We start from the raw sequence: 27,535 nt of genomic DNA, 5'->3' as shown, positions 1-27,535 counted from the left end.
AAGGCTTTTGTTCCCTCCTATATTAAATTATTAGTCAAATGAGAGGCTTAAAGTGTTATTACTGAGATTTACAGTGTTTCAGACATATAGCAAAGTGATTTACTTTTTTATATATGTATATATACATATATATCATGTGTATGTATATACATATATGTATATGTATATATATACACACACACACAGTTTTTCAGATTCTTTCCCACCATAGATTATTAAAAGATATTAAACATAGCTATGGTTTTTCCAGTAGTCATGTATGGATGTGAGAGTTGGACTGTGAAGAAAACTGAGCGCCGAAGAATTGATGCTTTTGAGCTGTGGTGTTGGAGAAGACTCTTGAGAGTCCCTTGGACTGCAAGGAGATCCAACCAGTCCATTCTGAAGGAGATCAGCCCTGGGTCTTCTTTGGAAGGAATGATGCTGAAGCTGAAACTCCAGTACTTTGGCCACACTGGGAGGGATTGGGGGCAGGAGGAGAAGAGGACAACAGAGGATGAGATGGCTTGATGGCATCACCAACTCGATGGACGTGGGTCTGGGTGAACTCCGGGAGTTGGTGACAGGGAGGTCTGGCGTGCTGTGATTCATGGGGTCGCAAAGAGTCGGACATGACTGAGCAACTAAACTGAACTGAAACATAGCTCCTTTGCTGTAGTAGGTCCCTTTTTTAATCTATTTGATAGACAGTAGTGTATATCCGCTAATCCTAAATTCCTAAATTTATCCCTCCACCCACCCCTCCTCTTTGGTAACCATATGTTTGTTTTCTTTGTGAGTCTATTTTTGTTTTTTAAATAAGCTCAAATGTGTCAGTTTTCAGATTGCACATATAAATGACACTGTATGATACTTGTCTTTCTCTGTCTTGCTTGCCTCACTTAGTATGATGGTCTGTGAGCTCATCCATGCTGCTGCAGATAGCGTCATTTCGTTCTTTTTTATGGCTGAGTGATCTTCCATCATACGTATGCATGTATCAGGTGTGTGTGTGTGTGCTCAGTTGCTTCAGTGTCGTCCGACTCTCTGCAGCCCTATGGACTGCAGCCCGCCAGGCTCCTCTGTCCGTGGGATTCTCCAGGCAAGAATACTGGAGTGGGTTGCCATGGCCTCCTCCAGGGGATCTTCCCAACCCAGGGATTGATTCCATGTTTCTTATGTCTCCTGCACTGGCAGGCGGGTTCTTTACCACTAGCACCACCTGGGAAGCCCAGGCATGTACCACATCTTCTTTATCCATTCATCTGTTGATGGGCATTTAGATTCTTCCCACGTCTTCACTATTGTAAACAGCACTGCAATTAACATAGGGGTGTGTATCTTCTCAAAGTATAGTTCTATGCCCAGGAATGGCATTGCAGGATCAAATGGCAACTCTATTTTTAGATTTTTAAGGAATCTCCCTGATGTTCTCCATAGGGGCTGTACCAATTTACATTGCCACCAACAATGTAGGTGGGCTCCCTTTTCTGTATACCCTCTTCAGCATTTATTATTTGTAGGTTTTTCAGTGATGCCATTCTGATACTTCATTGTGGGCTTGAGTTACATTTCATTACTAATTAGCAATGTTAGGCATCTTTTCACCTGCCTGTTGCTTGTTTTGAATGTCTTCTCTGGAGAAATGTCTGTTTAGGTCTTTGGCCCACTTTTGGATTGGATTACTTGGTTTGTTGATATTGGATTGTATGAGCTGTTTGTATAATTTGGAAATCTGTCACTTGTCAGTTGTACCATTTGCAAATATTTTTTTCAAGACTGTAGGTTGTCTTTTCATTTTGTTTATGGTTTCCTTTGCCGTGCAAAAGCTTCTGAGTTATTTCTTCAAGGACACCAGTAAGTGGATGACTGAAAAATCAGCCCAGCTATCAGTTCAGTTAGTCAGTTCAGTTACTCAGTCGTATCCAACTCTTTGCGACCCCATGAATCGCAGCACACCAGGCCTCCCTGTCCATCACCAACTCCTGGAGTTACTCAGACTCGTGTCCATCGAGTCAGTGATGCCATCCAGCCATCTCATCCTCTGTCGTCCCCTTCTCCTCCTGCCCCCAATCCCTCCCAGCATCAGACTCTTTTCCAATGAGTCAACTCTTTGCATTAGGTGGCTAAAGTACTGGAGTTTCAGCTTCAGCATCAGTCCTTCCAATGAACACCCAGGACTGATCTCTTTTAGAGTGGACTGGTTGGATCTCTTGCAGTCCAAGAGACTCTCAAGAGTCTTCTCCAACACCACAGCTCAAAAGCACCAATTCTTCGGCTCTCAGCTTTCTTCACTGTCCAACTCTCACATCCATACATGACCACTGGAAAAACCATAGCCTTGACTAGATGGACGTTTGTTGACAAAGTAAAGTCTCTGCTTTTCAATGTGCTATCTAGGTTGGTCATAACTTTCCTTCCAAGGAGTAAGTGTCTTTTAATTTCATGGCTGCAATCACCATCTGCAGTTATTTTGGAGCCCAAAAAAATAAAGTCTGACACTGTTTCCACTGTTTCCCCATCTATTTCCCATGAAGTTATGGGACCAGATGCCCAGCTATAGTTTATTAATTTTCCAGTTTGAGAGAAAATTGGCCCAAAGAGGGATTTAGCAAAGAAGAGCAAGTAGATGTGGAGAAAGTCCCCTTCTATTTTCCAGGTGAAGGTAAGGTGAAGGTTGCTCATGGGAAAGGGTTTTGGATTTCCTGCCGTCTTGTTCTTCCCAGAGGCCATCAGTGTCCTCAGCACAGATCACTAGACAAAGGACAATGTGATGAAAATCTTGAAAATCTTCCAGAATCCTACTTCTCTACTAATGCACCTCAATAGACCCCAATCATATATTTTGACCTCACACTCAATAGGAATCCCTAATCTTGCCCCATCTGGTTCAGTTGAGAGATACGTGGTCACAGAAACCACCTTCAGAAACCCGCTGTTTTACTTTCTGAGGGATTGTTGAACATATCATTTGTTACAATATACGTTCTCTTCTTTATGAAGACTGGGGATTTCCCCTCAAATTTCAACACAGAGGTTTAGTTTACATGGGTCTCACAGGCCCAGCACAGTGTAGAAACTGATCATATTTGTTTCTTTTCATTGGCTACTAGGAAGCTCCAGGCCAAAGTTGTAGCACCCCTCCCTGAAAACAGCAGCACTTTCTGGAATTCATTCTTTATGTCATTCTAACACTCACCATCATCTTAACTTTCTGAATGCTTTGGGGTTGCCATTTTTAAAAGTCTTAGGCTCTGTTATCTTAGATCTCAAACTTGATTGTACACCAGAATTCTGAGGAGTTCTTATTAAAACAGATGGCCGGGTCCCACTCCTGCACTGTTGACTAAGCTGGTCTAGGGCGAGGGTCAAGAAAGCTATGGTACATATACACAATGGAGTATTACTCAGCCATTAAAAAGAATACATTTGAAGCAGTTCTAATGAGGTGGATGAAACTGGAGCCTATTATACAGAGTGAAGTAAGCCAGAAAGAAAAACATCAATACAGTATACTAATGCATATATATGGAATTTAGAAAGATGGTAACAATAACCCTGTGTATGAGACAGCAAAAGAGACACTGATGTATAGAACAGTCTTATGGACTCTGTGGGAGAGGAAGAGGGTGGGAAGATATGGGAGAATGGCATTGAAACATGTAAAATATCATGTATGAAACCTGTTGCCAGTCCAGGTTCAATGCATGATACTGGATGCTTGGGGCTAGTGCACTGGGATGACCCAGAGGGATGGTATGGGGAGGGAGGAGGGAGGAGGGTTCAGGATGGGGAACACATGTATACCTGTGGCGGATTCATTTTGATATTTGGCAAAACTAATACAATTTTGTAAAGTTTAAAAAAATTTTTAAAAAAATAAAGAAAAAAAAAAAGAATCTGCATTTCTAACAAGCTTCCAGCTGCTGCTGCCGCTGCTGCTCTAAAAAACACACTTAGATAGCTGCTGCTGTACCATTTCTTTTAAAGCTATCTCAAGTTGTCTTTGGGATGAGACAAGGTAAAAATTAATAGATGATGATTAAGTAGATAAGAAAATGAAAAGCTCTCTCATAGTCCTCTAAGGCAGCTGAATTTTTTGATCCTAGTCCAAAGAATTATATTACTCTTGTTAAATGTGGTCTTATTAGATTAGGTTCATCATTCTGATTTGTCTGGCTCTTTCCTGGATCCTAATTCTTTCATCCAAAAAATTGGCTCTTCCTTTTGGATATGTAGCCTCTGAGAATGCAGATATCAAGCCATTGACTTTTCTGTCCAAATTGCTGATAAAAATTTTGGACTGGCTGTCACATTCCTGGTTACTAAGGGTATTTGTGAAGACCACAACGAGATGTCATGGAGGAAATTCAAGATATAGAACCAGTGGACATGTTTTAAGTTTCTTCAATTCATGAACTCTATGATTCTCTGAAACATCTCCAAGATACTGGCATGACCAAAAAGTCCTTCCAGGTTTTTCCAGAGCAAACTTCTTGGCCAACCCAATACTTTGAATTCATGTTTAACAAGATCTGTGTAAGTTAGTGAGCCCCACTCTTCGTGAGCCAAGGCAGTCAACCCCCCTCCCCATTCCCAGCAGAAGTTGCTGACCACGTGGGCGCAGTCTGAGCAAGTTTCAGGTACAGTAATTTTCTGGATGCATGTCATGACCATCAAAGCTCCCCCCTCCCGTGCACAAACACACACAAATCCCCCTTCCCCGGCCCACAAATCCCCAAATATGCACACTCTGGTCCTAGCTCTGAGAGTGTTTTACCCAGGCACACATTCTCATGTGTGATCAGCACTGAGAAAAATTGCTCTAAGTAGCCTCAAATCAGCTGTTCCCACAAGAAGACTTTTTAAGAAGAGATAGGTCCTTTCTGTGATGGGTTCTCATGTAGGGCTTTGTGATGGTTTGAGGGGCCCAATAAACTAGCAGATCTCTAGAAACCCTCATTTTAATTCCTCAGATGATAGGGATGGGGAGAAAAGGAATTATTTGTGGCTAAGTCTTGTAATAGATAACATTTATGGGGTGCATACTATGTATCAGACATGGTATTAAATGTCTGTAAGTGTGATACTTAATTTTTACAGCAACCATAACAAGGCTGAGAGATACATATTGCCCACATTTTACAGAGATCAATACGGAGGCACATTAAGGTTTATAAAGCCAAGAGGTGAAGGCAAGTGATGTCTCCAGAGGCTACTGCCCTTTGCTTTCCTTTCAAGAGACCATCACTCAATGTTTCCAGTTACAGAGAGGGGACTTCTCAACTCACATGTCACACTGAGCACTTACTATGTCCTGAGCAGATACTTAGTACTGGATGTCTAAGAACTGGGGGCTCAGTTTCTCATGGGGAAACAGAATCGTGAAAGCTGATCACAACACAGTGGGATGAGTGGTTTGATAGAAGTGTAGCCAGAGAGCTCACCTGGCCACCAGGAGACGGACTCACAGACAAGATAACCGTGGAGTCAGAACAAGGACCCTCAACAAGGTTTTCTCAAAGAACTCTTAGCTTTGGTGACACCCTCTGTGAAAGTGATGGCTTCCCTGATAGCTCAGTTGGTAAAGAATCCGACTGCAATGCAGGAGACCCTGGTTCAATTCCTGGGTCGGGAAGATCCTCTAGAGAAGGGATAGGCTACCCACTCCAGTATTCTGGCCTGGAGAATTCCATGGTCTGTATAGAGTCAGACATGGGATCACAAACAGTCAGACACGAATGAGCAATTTCCATAAGAAAGTGAAAGTGAAAGTCGCTCAGTCATGACTCTTTGTGACCCCAAGGACTATATAGTCCATGGAATTCTCCTGCATTGCAGGCGGATTCTTTACCGACTGAGCTACCAGGGAAGTTCTATAGTCAGAGCTAAACGTAAACCCTTAGCTATTGCTTTCTGGCTTCTCCACAAGGGGGTTGCTTAATCTCCCTGAATCTTAGTTCTTTCATCTCAAACATGCGTCGGTAGCAGCCTCGCGCTGTCGGGGTTGGTGTGGATTGCACGTGACAGGACCTTGTGAAGCGGGGTGCCTCGCACACCGCAGTGCTCAGTGAGCGTGAGCTGCTGTCGTTGTCATCAGCACAGAGAAGGCGTCATGGGTCAGGCTCCCTGGGAAGCAGACTCCGAGACTCAGCTTTGCATGCAGGAGGGTCGATAGGAGGCACCCCGGAGAACAACACCTACCCAGGGGTGAGGGAAGCTGGACTGAGTGGATGGAGAGGTTGAAACACTGACGTGGTAGTAAAAAAGGACACGATTTATCCGTGGAAAGTTCTAGAGCTAGGATGGGACCTCAAGTCATGATGAATCCAGGCAAGGGGGCTGGACCTTTTTACCTCATGTCAACTGCTCATTGGATGAGAGCTGTCCCCGGGAGGAGCTCTGATCTCAGGCAAGGGTACTTCTTTCTGCTGAGGGCAACTCCTCAGCAGGGACCTAGCTGCGAGCCCCCAGCAGCCAGCACTCGCTGTAGCTGGGGGAAGGCGCTCTTCAGTCCTAAAAGGGGGTCCTGGGTGGTATACCCCAGCATCCACCATGAGAGGGGTGTTATGGCCTTCCTTTGCAGGGCTTTATTCCTCTGCTGGCCCAGAGCAGTGGTCACTGATGGTGAGAATTTACAGAGGTGTCCTTTGCATGGTGGTTTCTGAGAAGGAAAGGTGTAGGGTTCTTACGACCAATGCTGGGAAGGAAGAAGAGGATGGTATCTTCAAACTGGGATCTGAGGATGAGAGGCAAAGAGGGAAGGGAAAGGGAGGACTTGAAGAGATCAAAGTGTCAAGGACACGACAAACTAAGAAAAAAAGAGAAGGGGAAAGGCGGACGAACTATCAAAATACACGCAGGAGTTGATCTTAAATGTTCTCACTATAGAAAAGAAACGGTGACTTTCTGATAGCATGGAGGCGACTAATGGGTTGGTGGTAATCATTTTGCAATTCACAACCATATCAAATCAACACTTTAAACTTACACAATGTTACGCATCAGTCATCTCTCAGTGACGCTGGGGCAAAGGGAAAACAGTCTTTCACAGGGCTTACTAGATTATTTTCAGCTATGAAAACCATACATGCAGGGTTAGTGAACTGCTTGGGGAAATCCATGAAAAATAGTAGCTCGGGGCTTTCTCTGTGTCTAGAAGGCGGGGATCACTGGATACTGGTAGAGACCCAGACACCAGAGGGAACACGGTCAGACGCCACGTGGGGAGTCTAGAATTCCCTCTGCTTGGTGAACTCACTGCCCAGCAGCCATTGCAGCCTGGCCCAGAGGCTCCCAATGTGTGGCTTTGCGCTGAGCCATAGCAGCCTGGAAGCTGTGCCCTTGCTTTTTTTTTTTTTAACATTTTTATTTATTTGGTGGTTACCTCAAACTGCTTTGCCCTTTGTTCAGCTCTCCTCTGGCTGCTGCGATATTCCTCAAAGCACTGAATTCTGAACCCAAGGGGGTGGGGCCAAAGAAACACAGGTTTGAGTCATTCCCTCATTTCCCCAGAACTCAAGATTTTGGTTTTGTTTCTTAATCACAGCTGATAGCTTAAAAACATCTAGGACCATAATCATTGATCTCAGAAAATCTTGCTCCCAATTCTTCTTCGTCGTCTTTTTTTAGCCCTATTTTTTTGGCTTTGTTTAAGCAAAATGGGTGTCTGAAGAGGCCTTACAAATATCTGGGAAAAGAAGAGAAGTGAAAAGCAAAGGAGAAAACGAAAGATATACCCATTTGAATGCAGAGTTCCAAAGAATAGCAAGGAGAGATAAGAAAGCCTTCCTCAGTGATCACTGCAAAGAAATAGAAGAAAACAATAGAATGGGAAAGATTTGAGAGATCTCTTCAAGAAAATTAGAGATACCAAGGGAACATTTCATGCAAAGATGGGCTCAATAAAGGACAGAAATGGTAGGGACCTAACAGAAGCAGAAGATATTAAGAAGAGATGGCAAGAATACACAGAACTGTACAAAAAAGATCTTCATGACCCAGATAATCATGATGTTGTGATCACTCACCTAGAGCCAGACATCCTGGAATGTGAAGTCAAGTGGGCCTTAGAAAGCATCACTATGAACAAAGCTAGTGGCGGTAATGGAATTCCAGTTGAGCTATTTCAAATCCTAAAAGATGATGCTGTGAAAGTGCTGCACTCAATATGCTAGCAAATTTGGAAAACTCAGCAGTGGCCACAGGGCTGGAAAAGGTCAGTTTTCATTCCAATCCCAAAGAAAAGCAATGCCAAAGAATGCTCAAACTACTGCACAATTGCACTCATCTCACACGCTAGTAAAGTAATGCTCAAAATTCTCCAAGCCAGGCTTCAGGAATACATGAACCGTGAACTTCCAGATGTTCAAGCTGGTTTTAGAAAAGGCAGAGGAACCAGAGATCAAATTGCCAACATCCGCTGGAGCATCGAAAAAGCAAGAGAGTTCCAGAAAAACATCTATTTCTGCTCTATTGACTATGCCAAGGCCTTTGACTGTGTGGATCACAAGAAACTGTGGAAAATTCTGAAAGAGATGGGAATATCAGACCACCTGACCTGCCTCTTGAGAAACCTGTATGCAGGTCAGGAAGCAACAGTTAGAACTGGACATGGAACAACAGACTGGTTCCAAATAGGAAAAGGAGTATGTCAAGGCTGTATATTGTCACCCTGCTTATTTAACTTCTATGCAGAGTACATCATGAGAAATGCTGGGCTGGAGGAAGCATAAGCTGGAATCAAGATTACTGGGAGAAATATCAATAACCTCAGATATGCAGATGACACCACCCTTATGGCAGAGAGTGAAGAAGAACTAAAGAGCCTCTTGATAAAAGTGAAAGAGGAGAGTGAAAAAGTTGGCTTAAAGCTCAACATTCAGAAAACAAAGATCATTGCATCCAGTCCCATTACTTCATGGGAAATAGATGGGGAAACACTGGCTGACTTTATTTTTCTGGACTCCAAGATCACTGCAGATGGTGATTACAGCCATGAAATTAAAAGATGCTTACTCCTTGGAAGGAAAGTTATGACCAACCTATACAGCATATTTAAAAGCAGAGACATTACTTTGCCAACAAAGATCCATCTACTCAAGGCTATGATTTTTCCAGTGGCCATGTATGAATGTAAGAGTTGGATTGTGAAGAAAGCTGAGTGAAGAAGAATTGATGCTTTTGAACTGTGGTGTTGGAGAAGACTCTTAAGAATCTCTTGGACTGTAAGAGATCCAACCAGTCCATCCTAAAGGAGATCAGTCCTGGGTGTTCATTGGAAGGACTGATGTTGAAGCTGAAACTCCAGTACTTTGACCACCCGATGGGAAGAGGTGACTCATTTGAAAAGACCCTGATGCTGGGGAAAGATTGAGGGCAGGAGGAGAAGGGGATGATAGAGGATGAGATGGCTGGATGGCATTACCAACTCTACGGACATGGGTTTGGGTGGACTCTGGGAGTTGTTGATGGACAGGGAGGCCTGGCATGCTGTGGTTCATGGACTCGCAAAGAGTCAGACACGACTGAGCAACTGAACTGAACTAAAGCACCCATTTTATTACGTCAAGACTATGAAAAGAGATCGATACAAATCTGCTACGGAAGGAAAAACTCGTGTCTAAAGCAAAGAAAACTTTCATGCACATCTCAAATGGTACCTTTTACTGGAGAACAGACAGAATTATCCTGGGTGGACCTCAGGAGAGAGAAACCACCTGAGCTCCATCTGAGGTTGGAAAGAGCGTGTTAGGACAGATGCAGGTAACAATCTAGTGGTTACCCGCGGGGAGAGAAGGGAGAATGGCAAGGAAGGGGTAGAGAATGAAGAGGTAAAAACTACCATGTGTAAATAAACGGGCTCCCCAGTTGGTGCTAGTGGTGAAGAACCCGTCTTCCAATGAAGGAAACATACGAGACACGAGTTCGATCCCTGGGTTAGGAAGGTTCCCTGGAGGAGGGCATGGCAGCCCACTCCAATACTCTTGCCTGGAGAATCGCTATGGATAGAGGAGCCTGTCAGACTAGGGTCCATAGGGTCGCAAAGAGTTGGGAACGACTGAAGCAACTTAGCACACACAGCACATGAAATAAATGAGCTACAAGTACATATTGTCCAACACATGGAATGCAGCCAACAGTTCACAGTAACTACACATGAAGTATACTTTTAAAACTGTGAATCACTATGCTATGTACCTGGAACTTACATAATATTGTACATCAACTATACCTAAATAAAAAAGGAATACAAAAATAAAAAATTATAGAAAAGAGGGAGTAACCTCCAAACAAATAGTTTTCTTCTGCTAAGATCTTCGTCAGTTAGCATGCAGACTACTCTTCAAATCCTTCAACCAAGAATAAACAACTAAAATATAACATTTGAATTGACTAAATGATTTCAAGTGATATGTAAGCAAAAGAGACAGAAGGGAAATTTTCAACTAAAAAAATATTCAATTCCACCATATTTTCTAAACAGACTGTCATCTTTGCTGCTAAAACTTAGCATGGGATAGTGTTAAGAGTCCAAATTCTAAAATGAACTTCCTGGCTTAAAAATCTGACTCCTCTACTTAACAACGCAACAAAACCCACAGAACCAGAAAACTTTTCAGTTACGACTCCACCATTTTCCTTCTGTCCGCATAGAAAATAAATATAAAGATTTTTTTTAAAGTGTGTTATGGATGCTCAGGCTACCTTCTTCCCACCCCTGGCCATGGCTCCTGACAGCAGTCTCCTCCATGTCTGGGTCCTTGTATTCCTGCCTACCTTGTTTAACCATTATTTTTAGATGTGAGGCCTGAAGTTCTCGGACACATCTGATGTGTTTTGTCATCAACGACTTATTAAGTGAACGATGCTGTTTTTGCCCAGCCCAGACGCCTGTATCTCTAACACAGGGACTGATGGTGCGCTGACAGAGCTTGAGCTGAGGTTGCACGGGTCTGTTGTTCCTCAGAGATAGGAAACATGTCCCCATCACAGGTCCACATTAGTATTCCAAACACATGTCGGTTTAATATTTCAAACACAGAACAAAATGGCCAAGGAGATACACGGAGAATCTAAATATGAACAGCCATTCTCAGCAGAAACCGAAAAGTGCAGCATGAGTGTGTCCAGGAAAAATTCTCCCTGATGCTGAGACGGACCCCTTGATTTCTGGACCTGGAGGAATTTATTTACTCTCAGCCTATCCTGGGAACACAGCAGGTGTTTATTCCCAACAAGATTCCCAGAAAGGTTAAGATCTCTGCAGTCCGGGTTAGATGTTGATGGAGTCACTGACTTCAAACAGGTGCCTGGCTGTGACGGATTGTGCAGAGCATTCAAACGCATTTAATTTAAATTCAACAGACCTTTCACGACTTGGGGCTTGGCTCGGGACTAATGTGACAGCAGTGACAATGGGACCTCTGCTTCCCAAGAGCTCGGAGACCAACAAGATAAGTGCCTTCACAGCATGACAGTTGCCCTGCAGGCCGTGGGTCACAGCTGGCACAGGCCGGGCAGTTATAACCCACCACGCAGCAGTCGTGCAGGTCCCACAGCAAAGCGTCACTCAGGCGTGGCGGCGCCCTCTGCTCCCGTTCTCCCGAGCTCTCCAGCGTCATCCCACCGCAGAAGGGAGACGGTATCACCGGACAGTGCAGACTGCTTCTTGCCTGACCTCTCACTGCAGCCCCGGAGGCGAGGAGGGCTCCCCCAGAGAAACACTCCATTTTTGCCACAACGTGAAGGTTATCTCCTGTCATTGATGCTGATAAAAGCTTTGCTCCATAAAACAGTTATGTCAGTAGGGAAACAAGTAGGCTAAGACTAGAACAACTCAGTCCAATAGAACGTTCTGCAATGGCAAAAATATTCTGTGTGTGTTCTGTTCAACGTGGCAGCCGCTAGCCATGTGTGATTACCGAATGCTTGAGATGTGGACAGTGTGGGTGAGGCACTGGATTTTTCATTTTAATTAGTATTTAAATTTAGTTAACCTTTATTAGAGACATGCAAATCAAAGCTATCATGCCTGTCAGAGTGGCCACCATTAAAAAGTAGCAAGCACTGGAGAGGGTATTGAGCACGGGAACCCTCTTATGCTGTTTCTTGGAATGTTAATTGGTGCAGCCCCTATGGAAAATAGTCTGGAAGTTCCTTAAAAATCTAAAAATAGAAGTACCATATGACCCAGCAATCCTACTGCTGGACATATAAATGGAAAAGATGAAAACTCTAATTTAAGAAGATGCATGTACCATAGTGTTCACTGAGTTTCACGATAGCAAAGCTTGGGAAGCAACATGGACAAAGAGGATGTGGTGCACATATACAACGGATGCCACTCAGCCACAGGGAAGAACGAAACAGTGGCATCTGCAGCAGCACGTGGGCTTAGAGATTATCAACCAAGCGAAGTAAGTCAGAGAAAGACCAATACCGTATGAGATCACTGATATGTGGACTCTCAGATATGACACAAACAGTCTTACTAACGAAACAGAAGTAGACTCACAGACACAGAAAACAAGCTGGTGGGTACCAAAGGGGGAGGGGGTGAGGGAGGGACAGGTCGGGAGTTTGGAATTAGCAGATACAAACTACTGTTTACGAAATAGATAAGAGACACGATCCTACTCTAGAGCAAAGGGGACTGTATTCAAATCCTGTGATAAACCAAAACGGAAGGATTTCTCTGGTAGTTCAGGAGCTAAGAATCCGCCTGCCAATGCAGGGAACGTGGGTTCCATCCCAGGTCCGGGAAGATTCCACGTGCTCCAGGGCAGCTAGGCCTGTGTGCCACAACTCCTGAGCCTGTGCTCTGGAGCCAGGGAACTGCAGCTACTGAGCCCACGTGCAGCAACTCCCAAAGCCCGTGGACCTAGAACCCATGCTCCACAGCAAGAGAAGCCTCTGCAGTGAGAAGCCCGAGCTCCACAAGCAGAGAGGAGCCCCCCTCACTGCAACTAGAGAAAGTCTGCATGCAGCAACGAAGACCCAGTGCAACCAAAAATAAAATATACTAAAGCCATAATGGGAAAAATATGAAAAAGAACATATATATATATATATATATATATGCAAAACTGAATTGTGTTGCTGTATATCAGAAACTAATAACATTGTAAATCAACTAAACTTCAGTAAAAAATTTAATTGGTTAAGAAGGAGACAGTAGCAACATCACTACCCTGCTGTCTTCCTGGTGGACTATGCACAACTCGAAGGGGGAGTCGCCCTTAAAATCCATCTTTCGATGTTCACTGCTTAGCCCAGGGCACATTCTAGCCTTGCCAACAAGGATTCCTCCACTGAAGGTGTTAAGTAGGAAAATACCGAGGCGTGATTCAAGCTCTTTCCTTCCTCCTGCTAAAGGGAGTTACTGGTTGGCAGCCTTGTCAGTAGGCAGGGTAAAACTGAGAAGATCAAAGACCTGCTTGATTGATGTGCTTTGGGAAGAGCAAATATTTATCCTGGAAGATAAAAGAAGAGATGTGAAAGGTGAGCAAAGATAGATGCAAAAGACAAGAGAGAGCGAGGGCAGGGTTTGAGAGTCTGGGAGAGTCTGAAGAGCACGGGGAGAAGAGTTTGGAGGGGGAGGAGGCATTGGCGGGGGCGGTGGGGGATGTCTAAATGGGAAGAGAAATTTTCGAGATGTTTCCTCTGCAGCACGAATAGTTCCAGCTTTGGCATTTTCTAAAGGACTCGATAGAATTTGACAGTGCTTCTCAATTATATTGAAAAATTGGGTTTCTATTCAAGAGTGAATCATCCCAGCTAAATCTGGGCTACAAAAGGGAAAACAGAACAGGCATAGGAATGAAAAACATTAAAAGAGCAAAAGGAAGAGTGTCCTGTAAGCGCCATAGGCTGAGGGCAGACACGGTGACTCCAAGCCGGTGAGAGGGTGCAAATTTGCCTCTCCTATTTATTTCCTAGGAAGGAGCAGTCCCAGGACTCGGACCGTCTCCTCTGTGATCAGAGAGAACGGTTCTCCAGGATCTGAAAGCAGATAAACCTGAACAGAATGTTTTGGGAAGAGGGGGCATGTTTTTAGCTGTATTACACATCCCGGGTTCTGGCTGCAGAAACACTGAGTCACAGCTTATTACAAGGTCCCCAGTTGGAACAATTTTAGTCAGTTTAGCTGGAGGATAAAGAGAATCCAATTATGAAATCGTTGAGACCAGTCATAGGAACGGTGGATTTAATAGCTCCCCATTAGCTGATTGACCTAGGGATAGCATAGATAAATGAAAAGCAATTCTTTCTGATCTTAGGGATTTTTTTTTTAAAGTCTGTTACTTGATGGATAGTCTGTTTTAAGAAGGAGATGTGTCTGCATCGGGAGGGTGGGGAGAGGGCTTTGCAGTTTGCAAGCTTCATCAGAGCTTACTGTAGAATTTAGACTGAGCCACTGGGGTTGTCCCACTACGTATCTATTTGCATGAAGAGCAGATAAGCCTGGGAAAGAAGAGAAACACTCATGCTAAGGGAAATGCGAGTTGGAGAAGAGGAGCCTAGATGAAGAAGCCTATGGTAATGCAAACGGGAAGCTTGACTCTGAATGTGGGCTTTGGTACAACTCAGCCCTTCAACTTCAAGGGCTCGTGACGAGTGGGTATAAAGTGAGTGAAGAAAACCCTGGCTCAAATCCCAGCTCTTTGTCTCAAGAGTTTCGTCATCTTTAGCAAGTTCTTTATTTCTCTGATCCTTTCCCTTCATCAGAAAATGTTGGGTATCATGCTAAGTGCACGTGTGCATGCGAAGTCGCTTGGGTTGTGTCAGACTCTGCGACCCCATGGACTGCAGCCCACCAGGCTCCTCCCTCCAGAAGAGGTGTAGTTTACTTCTCTGGACCTTTGACACATAACCCTTTTTTTCTTCCCTTTCTTCAGTGAATGTGGCTTTGATCTGTTTGCACGGGTGCTCAGTCACTTCAGTTGTGTCTGACTCTTTGCAACCCTATGGACTGTAGCCCGCCAGGCTTCTCTCTCCATGGGATTCTCCAGGCAAGAATACTGGAGTGGGTTGCCATGCTCTCCTCCAGGGGATCTTCCTGCCCTGGGGATTGAACCGGCATCTCTTGCATCTCCTGCATTGGCAGGCGGGTTCTTTACCAATAGCACCACCTGGGAAATTTCTATAAAACCCTTAACGTGGTGCTGTGAGAAATCACTCAGTAAGGGTCATTGTGATAATAACGATGATAAATAATGAATGACAAGAGTGTCATTATTATTAGCTCCAAACAGCAGAAACATTGATAAGGAGGCTGGCACATGCTGCTTTAGAACCTGTATTGGATAGAAAGGGGGCCGCATTCTCAGCAGAAGGCCAGGCTCCACCTCAGCAGAAAGCCAGGCTCCACCCGGGATGGAGAAGAAACGGGAAACACACTGGGTGGCTTCAGTGTACTGGGAGGAGCACAGCAGAGCAACGGGAGATGGTTACAATCGAGGGGAACCAGAACTGTGTTCTGAGAGTCCAGGCCACAGCAGCTAAGATACCCTGCCAACTATGTGGGAGGCATTGAAGGTGGGGGTCCTGATACCTACTAAGGAAGGTCAGGACAGAGTCAAGGACATACCACTTGTTCTAAAAGGTTATTTCCCCCCAATAGTTTGAAATATTTATTCATTTATTTTCCAGTTGTACTGAGCTGTATTTGACACACTGTATTAATTTAAGGTGTACAGCATAATGATTTGATGTGTGCGTATCTTACACAAGGATTGTCACGTCACTGTTTACTTTAGGGAAACACCAGCCAGGCTGGTGGAGCCTCGGGTCCCCAGGTGTGCGAGCATGGCAGGAACACTTGAGTCACTGCTCTTGGAGTAACCCTCGCCAGCTGCAGCCCCCAGTGGAGCCGGGGGACAGTGAGGAAGAAACCACAGAGCGTCTTGAGAAGTTAGAGACCCACATCTCCCCGCCTCGGCGGAGTGGTTATGAGAGGGCTCAAGAAGCAGCCTTCTGGCTTCAAGAGAACAAACTGTGTCAGGGGAGAAGTAAAACTCCCCCAAACACAGCTCCTTTGGTACTCTTTCAAATCCCCGTTCAAAGACCTGCACGCTGGAGGGAGGTAGACTCAGAGAAAGCTAAGATGACGGAGGACAGCGCAAAGGAACACGGGCTCGGATGGGCCACTGTTTGTATTAGGAAAGTCACATTTACAAGTGGCACAGCCACTGCTGCCGAAATGTACACCCAACCCTCTGAGTAACATATTCACTCACTCCCCCAAACACTGATTGTGTGCCTACTTTACAGAAGCGCCAGGCATGGTGTTCACCAGTTAGCAGAGAATAGAGAACGCTTCTGGAACGTCCAAGACAACCAGAGATTCAAAAGATGATGGGCCTCAAAGTTGAAAACAGTATATATGTTATTTAATATGATTCAATGACGGTGCTGAGGGATGTCAAGTCCCAAGAGAGGGCCTGGAACTGCCTTCCCCAGTGCCCCCTCTGATTCTTCACTTTTTTCTGGACAAAGAAGCATCTCCCATCCACCATGATGGCTACCATTTTGATCAGTCCAGTGTGTTTTTTACCTACCTGCGTCATCTGATAACTGCCCTCCATTCCATTTACAGCATCTACCCCACATTCACCACACACACACACACACACACGCGCGCGTGCTTCATGAGTTCCTGGCTGGGCTGTTGATCTCAGTGCTCCCTTCTTTTAGGTCAGAACAGGAGGGCGTGAGACACCAATGTGGCCAATCATTACGCCTTACTCCCTCGGGCCAGACAGACAGAGACCCAAGGGCTGGTTTGTGATTTATGAGGGGTCAATTGGATCCCTTCCCTGACGTATGAAAACTGGGAAAAGAAAGTTCTGTTTGCATCGGGGCTTGCTAAACTCTCAGGAGGCAGCTGGGGTGAAAGGTCTCCATCTTTCCAGGTCTCGGGAAGGCAGCTGATCGCACCCACGAGGAAAGAGAAGACAAGAGAGGGAAGGGGAAGGGAAGGAGAGTGCCTAGGAGTCCAGGGACTAGTTCACCAAAGTGAACTTCCTTCAGCATGGCTGAAAGGAAGGACAGAGAGGTGGGAGCAGAAGCGACTGGTCTTCCTCCTGAAGGTCCCTGAGCTTGGCCCAGCCCCTGCAGCGCAGTCGGAGCACCGTACATTTTGGTCCCACTCACACTCTTGTTCCCTCGGGAACGCATCTGGATGTTCGTGTTTATGTCATGCCATGGTGGCACAGCCCGTCCAGGCTACTGTGTTGTTTTGTTTTGTTTTTTAAATCTGACGGCGTTTGGTCTCAGATGCGGTGGGATCTCCTAGTTATGGCATGTCATCTCAATTTACCTTGCGATCTAGTTCCCTGACCAGTGATCAAACCCAGGCTGCCTGCGTTGGAAGCTCAGAGTCTTGGCCACCTAGACCTCCAGGGAAGTCCCTCAGCTACTTTTGATTTTAGGATCTTATACCCTTTAGGGGAGACACGTAGAGTCTGAATAGGGACTCCATTCAGAAAACTTTATGACTTAAGGAGGGACTTTCTAATGTCCTATTTTTTTTTCATCTTCTTACCACCATTAATATATATTAAACATATACTATACGACAAGGACTCCATTCATTCAACAGATATGAAATGTGCCAACATCATTGCCAAATACTTTAGACACGATCTAAAATTACCCCATAAGGACTATAATTATACCCATATTACAGCTTAGCAAACTGAGGTTTCAAAAGAGGAAGTCATTTTCCCAAGGTGACAGAGGTTGCTAAAAATGATCCAATTCAAGGACTTGACCACGTCTGTTTCACCCCAAACATTAACCCTTTTATAACCCCAATGCATCCTGCCTCCCAGCCAGTTTGGATGTCTAGTCAGTGCCAGCCCCCAAAATGAATCATTATCAGTCTTTTCGCAGAAGAGAATTATCCTACAAGGGACTCTGGAGGAGGGGAGCAGTCAGCATTAAGAGGACTCGGTGCTTTAATTTGCAGAGGAAGCAGTGGCTCACATGTTTCTCCCCCTGCACAGTGCTAGGGAAGGGGCTAAGGCTTAGGGGCCAAGGAGCTGGAGAACAGAATTCCCCTGCAGGCTCTCATCTAGAAAAACATCACGTTCAAAGATGAAACAGCTCCTTTCACTGGAGCATCTATTTTGTCTCTTGGGCCTTCAAACATTAAACATTAAATTTACTCATTTTAATACCGTGGCTGCAACTGATGTTCTGTGTGAGATCACATACAGAGGAATCAGACTAATTTGAGATTACATGCCTGCTGCCCTTTCCTAGGAAGAGCCTCTTCTTATTTCTAATTAAACTTTTTCTTCTATGACAAATGCCAAGATGCCAAGAAAGACCTGTATGAAGAATAAGAAGTGGCAGGAACTTGGGGTCATGAGGGCATTCTTCCCCATGCCTGGGTGAGCTTTGCTGTTGGCATGAATGTCAGTGATCTGCCCAAATGTCATGGGATTTTGGTTCCGCTAGATGGGTGTAAACCAGACTCCAGAGGTTGAGCCATTTTGCATGCCCAGCTATCAGAGAAATCTGTGCTGTCACCCATGGATGGGTGTGCAGAGAGTTGGTGTCAGGGTAGCATACATTCATCCTAGTCCATTCCCAACCCTGGGCATAAGACTCAAAAGCCAGCACCCTACTCCAGCTGTGCACGTTGTTGGATGGGAGGTGATCAGGACAGGGCACTGGAGGATGGGGGTCGAGTCCAGTAATAGAGGAAGGGAAATAACTGACTCACTATGTCTGAGGAGCAGTGAGGACGGTCAGAGACCCTCAGCCGGTCTTCACGGTAACACCAAAGAGAGGGTGTTATTCGTACCAAGGGGAGGCTACGGGCAAGGTGTCTCTTGGGCATCACCATCACCCAGCCACCATGAGGCAGGATTAGAGTCTGAACTCAGATCTGTTGTAGGTCCTTACTCTTCCCATTTCATCTCTGAGTCCCTTTTTCGTTACCTAGAAATTAAGGATGACAGCCTCATGGGTGAGGGTCGGATGGGAAATGACAAGGACGATAGGCTTTGTTGCTGCAAAGATGCTGCCGGTGGAGGGGAGGGTGAACTTGAGTCCTCACTCCTGTTGCCCACTGTGAGCCCCCTGCCTTTGGCTTCCATCTAATGAAGATCAGGCTGCTGTTTATGGGAACCTGCTCTATGTCAGACGTCCAATGAGATGTTCTGCGCCTCCTCTATCTATGAAGTAGAAGAAACTCTGATCCTGGGCTTCCTTTCTCCCTCAAAGTGCTGGGGAGACGGGAAGTCCATTCCGTTATTGGATGAGAGCAGATACTGTCACCATCACCAGCCCTCCGTGGGGAGGACACAGTTAACGGAAAAACGCAAATTCAGATGGACAAGAAAGACCCCTGATGCAGCGCCTCCACCTTCTCATCCCCAAATGGGGCTCAGTGTGACTCTGGAGAGTCACCCTTTCCCGTCAAATCCTGATGACCCCATCCAACACAGAGCACTTTATTCCAGTCTCTGTGCCAGAGTGGCTCCCAGCTCAGGTACTGGGACCCTCCAAACAATTTCTCAGTTCTACAAACACCTGCATTGCTTAACCTCATACAGTCCATTTATTTATTTCAATAAACACAGAGAAGAGCATTGTTGTTGTTCAGTCGCTCAGTCGTGTCTGATTCTTTATGACCCCATTGACTACAGCACGCCAGGATTCCCTGTCCTCCACTATCTCCCAGAGCTTGCTCAAACTCATTCCATTCAGTGGGTGATGCCATCCAACTGTCTCATCCTCTGTCACCATCCCCCCTCTCCTGCCTTCAATCTTTCCCAGCACCAGGGTCTTTTGCAGTGAGTTGGCTCTTTGCAACTTGACCTCATACACCCCACTTATGTATTCGAACAGACACAGGGAAGAGCATATTGGCCATGTTTCACTGGCTTAACCTTTCATGCTGTCTTGTTTGGGATACCCTGAGCTCAAGTTGCTGGTGTAGCCATAGACCAGTGGAGGAAATGCGGCAGAGGAAGGAACTTAAATGTCTTGAGTGGTGATCATGTTTAATCAGCATGGGTATTCTGGGTCAACCGTAGTAATGTGATTCTAAGTGGATCCCAAAAGCATTCCAGACCCCAGAAATGGTGAGGAAGTGGATGTGGCCCAGAACCACAATGGCTGCTTTGGGAGGCAAGATGACAGCATGCAACTTAAAATATATATTTATTTTTAACTATTTTTGGCCCACTGGGTCTTTGTGGCTGCGCACGGGCTTTCTCTTGTCGTGGCTCCCAGCTGTTCACTGCAGCGGCTTCTCTGGTTGCAGAGCACAGGCTCCAGAATACAGGTTGCCTACTGCGGTGCACAGGTTTAGTTGCTCCGCCGTATGTAGGATCTTCCCGGAGCAGAGATTGCACTGGTGTTCCCTGCATTGCAACATGGAGTCTCAACCACTGGACCACCAGGGAAGCCCCATCATGCAGTTCTGAGGGTGACCAGCTATGCTTCAAGTCAGTCCAGTGCATCCCATGGCTCTTTCTCTGTATTTCCAATTCCAGTCTCTGTGTCTGTCTGCCTCTCTGAGTCCCTGGGTCTTTAACTGTCTCTGTCTGTTCTCTCTTTCTACTCTGTGTTTGTCACTGTGTCCCTCAGATCATAGAGTCCAGAACAAGGCAGACTTAGATTTTTATGTTGCTTGTCCACCTAAAAAGTTGCAATCTTAACATATCTCTGAATGCCAGTTCCCCCATCTTTAAAATGGAGACTGTAACACTGATGTTGTTGATGCTTTTGAGTGGCCATAAGGATAAAATGAAGCAAAGTATATAGCAGGCAACTCAGTGGCTGCCTTATCACCAGCAGCCAATGGCTGGGCTCCCAGCCCATCTGCAGTGCACCTGACCTTCATGATGTATCAGGATCCCACCAATCTCCTATCCCACCAATCTCTCGGCTTTCCTCTAGTGTGGCCCGCCCTCGGCCCATTTTCAGATCAGCCAATGGAGCCATGACTGGCTGCAACTATTTTTCATCCGATTGGTCTCATTCCAGCAGCTTCATGTGGCCTCTTGCTGTAAATCAGTCTGGGAAAATAAACGTCCCCAGTCCATTAGAGCCTTTCCACCACAAGCCAAACAGACAGGCTTGTTAATGGCCACTTAAGTAAGTTCCTGCAGCCCAGTCTGGAGACCCTCAGCCTCAAATCCTCCCAGCTCCTGTCCAAGAGAAGCGCCATTGTGGCAAGACCCCTGGCCGCAAAGGTGTAGACAGGACCCTGAGCAATTGCGGGGACTGGGGGAGGAGAGACCACAAAGCCCGGTTTGTCTAGAACAGTCCCAGTTTGTCGCTGCTGTCCCAGAGCAGTTACCAACAGTGTCCCTTTCACTCTCCAGAGTGCTGGTATGATAGCCTGTAAGGGGAACCTGTGGAAACCAAGAAAGCAGTTTGAACAACACCATCTAGCATTTGTTGGCCTCTTGCTCTGTGTCAGGCATCACCACAAAGGTCCTGATGCGCCGTGTCGCATTGAAACCCCCTTACAACACCCTACACTTGTTGTTCAGTTGTTAAGTCGCGTCTGACTCTTCGCAACCCCGTGGACTGCGGCACGCCAGGCTCCCTTGTCCTTCACTATCTCCCAAGTTAGTTCAAATTCATGTTCATCGACTCAGGGATGCTATCTAACTGTCTCATCCTTTGCCGCCCTCCTCTCCTTTTGCCTTCAGTCTTTCCCAGCGTCAGGGTTTTTGCCAATGAGTCGGCTCTTCACGTCAGGTGGCCGAAGTACTGGAGCTTCAGTACCAGTCCTTCCAATGAAGTTCTTCAGGGTTGATCTTGAGGAATGACTGGCTTGGCTCTGAAGGGCGGTGCTATTATTCTTTCCATTCTATAGACTGGGAAGCCCATGGTTAGAGCAGTAAGTGACGGGGTCAAGGCCAGCCAGTGTAGAGACACTGTTCGTGCCTCACCCAGATCTCTGTCACCAGGCAACACACCCGTCCCCCAGCTGGCTGTCGGAGCTCAGAGCAGCCCTGTTCCTCCTCCCATGAGTTACAGAGGCTCCACACCCCCACTCAGGAAGCAGCCCAGAGCCCATCACCGACCGATGACAGGGCAGGGAGCCCAGAAGGCTCCCGCCACTGCTACAAGGTCAGATTGAGTCTGTGGTGCAACTTGTGCTCTAGAACTCCTGGAGGGATCCAGCTGAGATCAACCTTTGCTTCACTCCTTCCCCTGTCCTATCCTGCTCCCCTTCTCCTGAAAGGACACCCCCTCCCCCAACCATCAACCTCTTCAAACAGCATTCCTGTCTCAGGCTGTGCCTCCAGGGGACCAGTCCTAGGACAGCCGTGTAGCAGGGGGTGAGCCAGGCTCACGTCTAGGAAGGTCTCACTCTTCATCTCTAAGTAGATGTGATGCAACATTTGCCTGTATTATGACATACATGATTAAAATGATGGCCCCCAAGTCATCAGGTTGCCAGCAGGTCTATTATACAGGCATCAGTGTGACAACAATCACAACTACTGTTTGCTGTTGTTGTTCAGTTGCTGAGTCGTGTCGGACTCTTTGCAGCCCCACGGACTGCAGCACGCCAGGCTTCCCTGTCCTTCACTATCTCCCGGACTACGCTCAAACTCATGTCCATTGAGTCAGTGATGATATCTAACCATCTCATCCTCTGTCGCCCCCTTTCTCCCCTTGCCCTCAATACTTCCCAGCATCAGGATCTTTACCGATGAGTTGGCTCAGTGCATCAAGTGGCCAAAGGATTGGAGCTTCAACTTTAGCATCAGTCCTTCCAATGAATATTCAGGGTTGATTTCCTTTAGGATTGACTGGTTTGATCTCCTGGGTGTCAAGGGACTCTCATGAGTCTTCTCCAACACCACAGTTCTTGCTGCTAACCTTGAGCCCATCTCTTTCTTGCATCCAAACCTCTGAACACTATAGTGTTCATCTTATTAACTCCATTTTGCAGTCGAGGCAGGAAAAGCTTAGAGAAGTTAAGAGAGATGCTCACCACGGTTACACAGATCTATCTTTCTCCAAAGGCCACACGCTTTTTCCACTTGGCCAGTTAAATCACTTGCTGTGCAAATTGTTCACTGAATGGCTGATGAAATGGGCTCCCTATAAACAATGAGGTTCTGGTAACAATTCAGATAGAAGACTGGGCTACCCTTCCCACCCTGTACAGCCCACAGTGGTTCTTTCCGAGCCGTGTTTAACCATCAAGCCTTCACTTTAGGGAGAAAGCTGGATTACTCTTGGGACAGCCAGAGAACGTTTCCTTAAGCCAGACATAAACAGATTAAAAGGGTTTCCCAGGTGGCACATAAAGAACCTGCCTGCCAATGCAGGAGACATAAGAGATGCGGGTTCCATCCCTGGGTCAGGAAGGTCCCCTGGAGGAGGGCGTGGCAACCCACTCCAGTACTCTTGCCTGGAGAATCCCATGGAGAGAGAAGCCTGGCGGGCTACAGTGCATGGGGTTGCAGAGAGTCAGACACGACTGAAGTGACTGAGCACCCGTGCAAACAGATCAAAGCCACATTCACTGAAGAAAGGGGAGAAAACAAGGTTATGTGTCAAAGGTCCAGAGAAGTAAACTACACCTCTTCTGGCTTTTCAACAGAGGGAGACAAAATAAGAGGAAAAGAGCAGAGCTTTAAGGAGAAATAAACTAGGATTCAAATCCTAGCTTCATTACCTGTGTGGTGTTTTTAGCAAATTACTCAACATCTCCAAGTCTCAGTTTGATTTACCATAATACCTACTGTGTTAGACCACAGATGAGAGTGGGGAAATGAGATGAAATATGTACGTCCCCCTGCCTTCTCTCTTCCATTTCCACAAAATTCATATGGTAATCAACTTGGACCCTCATTTCAGGTCTGAATGATACTAGTTCAGATGGACTATGCCCTATTTTCCAGCAAAAAGCAGATCCTATTTGATGATAAAAGGTTTCCATTAAAAATAGAGAACCGAGAGAGAACGGATAAGAGGGGAACCTTCATCCAAGAGGCCATCAGCTGATTCATAAAGCTACAGAATGAGTCAGCCTGGCTCCCAAGGCTAATCTTACAATCAATGGGCATCTCCGGCCAGCCAATCCTAGCCCAGTGGAGAAAGAAGGGCCCAGCGGGCAATCCTCACAAACCTATTCCAATCCCTCCCTGCAAAACTGATTAACTCTGCTTCCAGCTTGGGTGAAATGAAAATCAACCTGGGCCCTTTGCAGTACTGTTTTTCCTCCCTCGTCCAGCATCATCTCCCACCCCTCCTGGCTTGTTGGCTTTCTAAACAACTGGGGCAGGGGGATCTGCGGTGATTCTACTCAGCGTGTGTGTGTCTCTCTCTCTGTGTCTGTGTATATGCGTGTGTCTGTGTGTGTGTGCGGCTCCAAAACAGCAGGCTTCTGTGTCTGGCTTTGAAAATCAATCTCCCAGCCTTCATCCTGACATTTATTATTTCCAAACCCTTCAGGTCCTCTTGGCATTTATGCAGGAAGCAAAAGGCTGGAGAACCCAGGTCTATTTGTCCTGCAGATGATGATCTTTTAACAAAAAAGTAGCTTCAACATTTTTACTCTCTGTATATACACTCTGACAAAGAGTCCTAGAACCCAGTCCCCAATTTGAATAAGGGTCATAAATCACACACACACACACACACACACACGTAATATTTTTGATTGGTGGTTGAGGAAGGAGAATTAATCAATACACAGGTTTAATTTTACTAGGTAGATATACTTCCACCAGACATGACTCAACAATCTCCCTCCAGGCACCTTTCCCCCATCCTTCCATCCAACAATAACTGAGTCATTCAGCAAGATACACTGGGTGCCAAGCTTTGTGCTGGGCATTGGGAATTTATCAGTGAGCATGTATCAGAGGCACGCTCTGCCTTCTGGATCAGCCAGCTTGGTTCAGCAAGAGTTAACAAGATAGAACTGTATAGGGTCCCCTAGTTGGCCAAAGCCGCCTCTGCCACCCTGAATTCCCCTGGGAGAGGCCCCTGTGTTTAGAGTCAAATGCGCCCAGCCCCCTGTGTGAGAAGTGAGCCAGAGACCAGTGCCTGCCTCTCTCCAGCCACCTTCCAGTCTGAAGAATGAAACCCGCACCTGCCCTCAAAGTGGCAAAGCAGAGGGGAAGCTCCTCTGCACTCTTCCTGCCTCTAGACTGTTCCCAGATGCTAAGTTTGGGGGGCTAACCAGTGAGCTGGCTGCTGCTTTTAGGGAGCTGGGTCTGTTGGGGGCTTTAAAGAACGGTGATGGGAAGGGATGGGCCCATCTCAGGGTGCTAACAGCAAGTTCCCCAGGAAAGCTTTCCACGCTGCAGCATACGACTCGCAGCGCTGGTCCAGTGAGCCCTCCGGGGCGAGCCCTCTCCCTGGAACTCCAGGGAAATGACTATACAGTGATAGCACAAGCGATGTTTAAACACTCCAGGAGGAATCCCGGCCGGGTGAGGGTCTGACGTTCCCTGGGGCGGGGTGGGGACAGGAAGGGTACTAAGGAGATGGAAGCAGGAGTTAGAAGATTCAGCTGTTTTGTTTGTTTGTGCTTTTCCTCTTCAGAGAAACACAGAGGACGCTGGGGGGCAAGAGGGGGATTAAGCAGCAGTGCCGGCCTTCCCTCTCACCAGGCTTAAATGCTGGGTACCTAAAATGCTTCCTTCCCAGTTCCTTTCCCAGTATGAGACCACAAGGAGGGAGTGTACAGCGGTGAGGAAGAAGGACGCATTTCCCCAGCCCGGCTTTCCGACCCCAGCCCCAAAGGGAAAACTGCCTAGAGGTTAAAAAAGATGCCATATCAAATCCTGGCCATGCTGCTTAGTGGCAGCCGGCTGATCTTGGGCAAACCACTCTCTGAGCCCCGGCTGCCGCACCTGTGACAAGGGGACAACGATGATGCCTAACTCTCTGGGTCCCGGGAACTATTAAATAAGATCGCACACGTAAAACTCTTTTAAGAACCGATGGCAGGTACGCAGTGAGCCGACGGTTACGATTTTCTAACCATGTTACCATCAAACCTTCCTCTCCTGGCCCCTGAGCTGTCCTACTCCACGGAGAGCTCCCGTGGCGCGATCATCCAGACCCTGAGCGCTGGGCGCCACCGGCCACCCTTCCCCTCCCCGGAGCTCACCATCTCCTCCGGTCACCCCCAGATCTGGCTTGGGGAGAGCGAGGGCTTGCCTGCCAGCCTCCTTCCCAGCATCGGCGGGCCAAGGGGCGGCGGGGGAGGCTCGGAGAGCCGGTGAGGGCGCGCGGGGGGCCGCCCAGGGAGGCTCTTCCCCTCGGGCAGCGTGCCCGCCGAGGCTCTGCCAGCCGCTCCCCCGGAGCTCTGAGCGCGCAAAGAGAGAGAGAGAAAGAAAGCAAGAAAGGCGCGGATACTGGACCAGGCTTTGACGCGGATCTTGAGCTCGCCGTCCTGCGGCTCGGGCATGGCCTTCCTGGTGACCCGCAGCTTGTTGAGCCCCCCGAAGCCGGCCAGCACCACGGCGCGCATCTCCTGGGCGTCCCCGAGGCGGTGAGAGCCGCCGCCGCCGCCGCCCTCGGCCGGCTCCTTGCCTGCCTCCTTTTCGATCATCTGCTCCGTCTCCTCCGCCTTCTCCACGCCTTCCTTGGCCATGGCGCGCGGGGGCGCGGGGCGCACGGGCTGCGGCTGCTGCGGCGCTGGGGGGCTCGGAGACCCTCGCTCGCGGGTTCCTCCTGTTGAATGCGGGATGCTCGGCGGCGCAATGGCTGCAGCCTCTGCGAGCAGCGCCGCGGTCCACGGACTCCGCCGTAATCCTCCCAAGAGCCGCGCGCCCTGCCTCACTGCCCTCCTCTCTGTCCTGCCCGAGCAAAGCCTCAGCTCCCGCTTCTCAGCCAGTTTCACACCAAGCTCTTGATCGTAGAACCCAGAGCCCAGATCCGCCAAAAAAAAAAAAAAACTCGTGAATAAAACACACAGAGAGAGGACGCCTTGTCCTCCGCCGTGGACGCAATACTTCATTATATACGGCGCGGGCTGGGCGCCTTGAAATGGACAGAGATGAATGTCTGGGCCTGGAGGACGCCTCCCCTCCCCAAGGTGGCCTCCTCTCCCACCAACGTGCGGGGGCCGGGGGACTGACGGGAAACGCGCTGTTTCCCAAACCACCGGTCCGGGTTAGAAGGACGGAGAGGTTCGGGAAACTGGAAACTGGAAATCCCACTGGCTGCCCTGAGGAGTCCAGATCCAGGTCTTTGCACTTGGGACCTGCAGCGATGCCCCTTACCCGGGATCGCGAGGAGCATCTCACGATGGCTAACTCTCACCACCTGACCCGTTTGGGGCCGTTGAAGAGGCTCCAAAATAGAGTTCAGTACCAGAAAGGGGTTCTGTTCTTGATCTGACTCAACAGAAGATCAGATCACTGTTTACACACACACACACACACTTGCAACGCAGACGTGTACACACACACAAACACGCCAAGCAATACCTGGCTTCTTGTCTTCTGTTAGCGAGCCCTTTTGAAAAAAGCTCAGAGAAGCACTTAGATTTTTTTTTTTTTTAAGGAAAAAAATGGGGTATTCCCTTGCAGCAGTTTAAAGA

The 27,535-nt window shown here is 47.2% G+C and overlaps 1 protein-coding gene across 1 annotated transcript in view; it reads right to left on the bottom strand.

Annotated features, from left to right (window-relative positions):
- VAT1L (vesicle amine transport 1 like) overlaps positions 1 to 26,695 on the bottom strand; it is a 166,179-nt gene extending 139,484 nt beyond the window's left edge. Inside the window, exon 1 of the mRNA XM_086350033.1 lies at positions 26,352 to 26,695. Within this exon, the coding sequence (XP_086206159.1) occupies positions 26,352 to 26,584 (233 nt within the window). The 5' untranslated portion in view covers positions 26,585 to 26,695. The remainder of the gene's footprint in view (positions 1 to 26,351) is intronic.
- Between the last annotated feature and the right edge of the window lie 840 nt (positions 26,696 to 27,535).

Source organism: Bos grunniens, chromosome 18 (assembly GCF_055505025.1).
Source record: "Bos grunniens cultivar Pamir isolate PY7600 chromosome 18, Bosgru_T2T1.0, whole genome shotgun sequence".
Classification (NCBI taxonomy): domain Eukaryota; kingdom Metazoa; phylum Chordata; class Mammalia; order Artiodactyla; family Bovidae; genus Bos; species Bos grunniens.
Note: the sequence above shows the minus strand (reverse complement) of the source record. Positions and strands in the feature narration are given on the sequence as shown.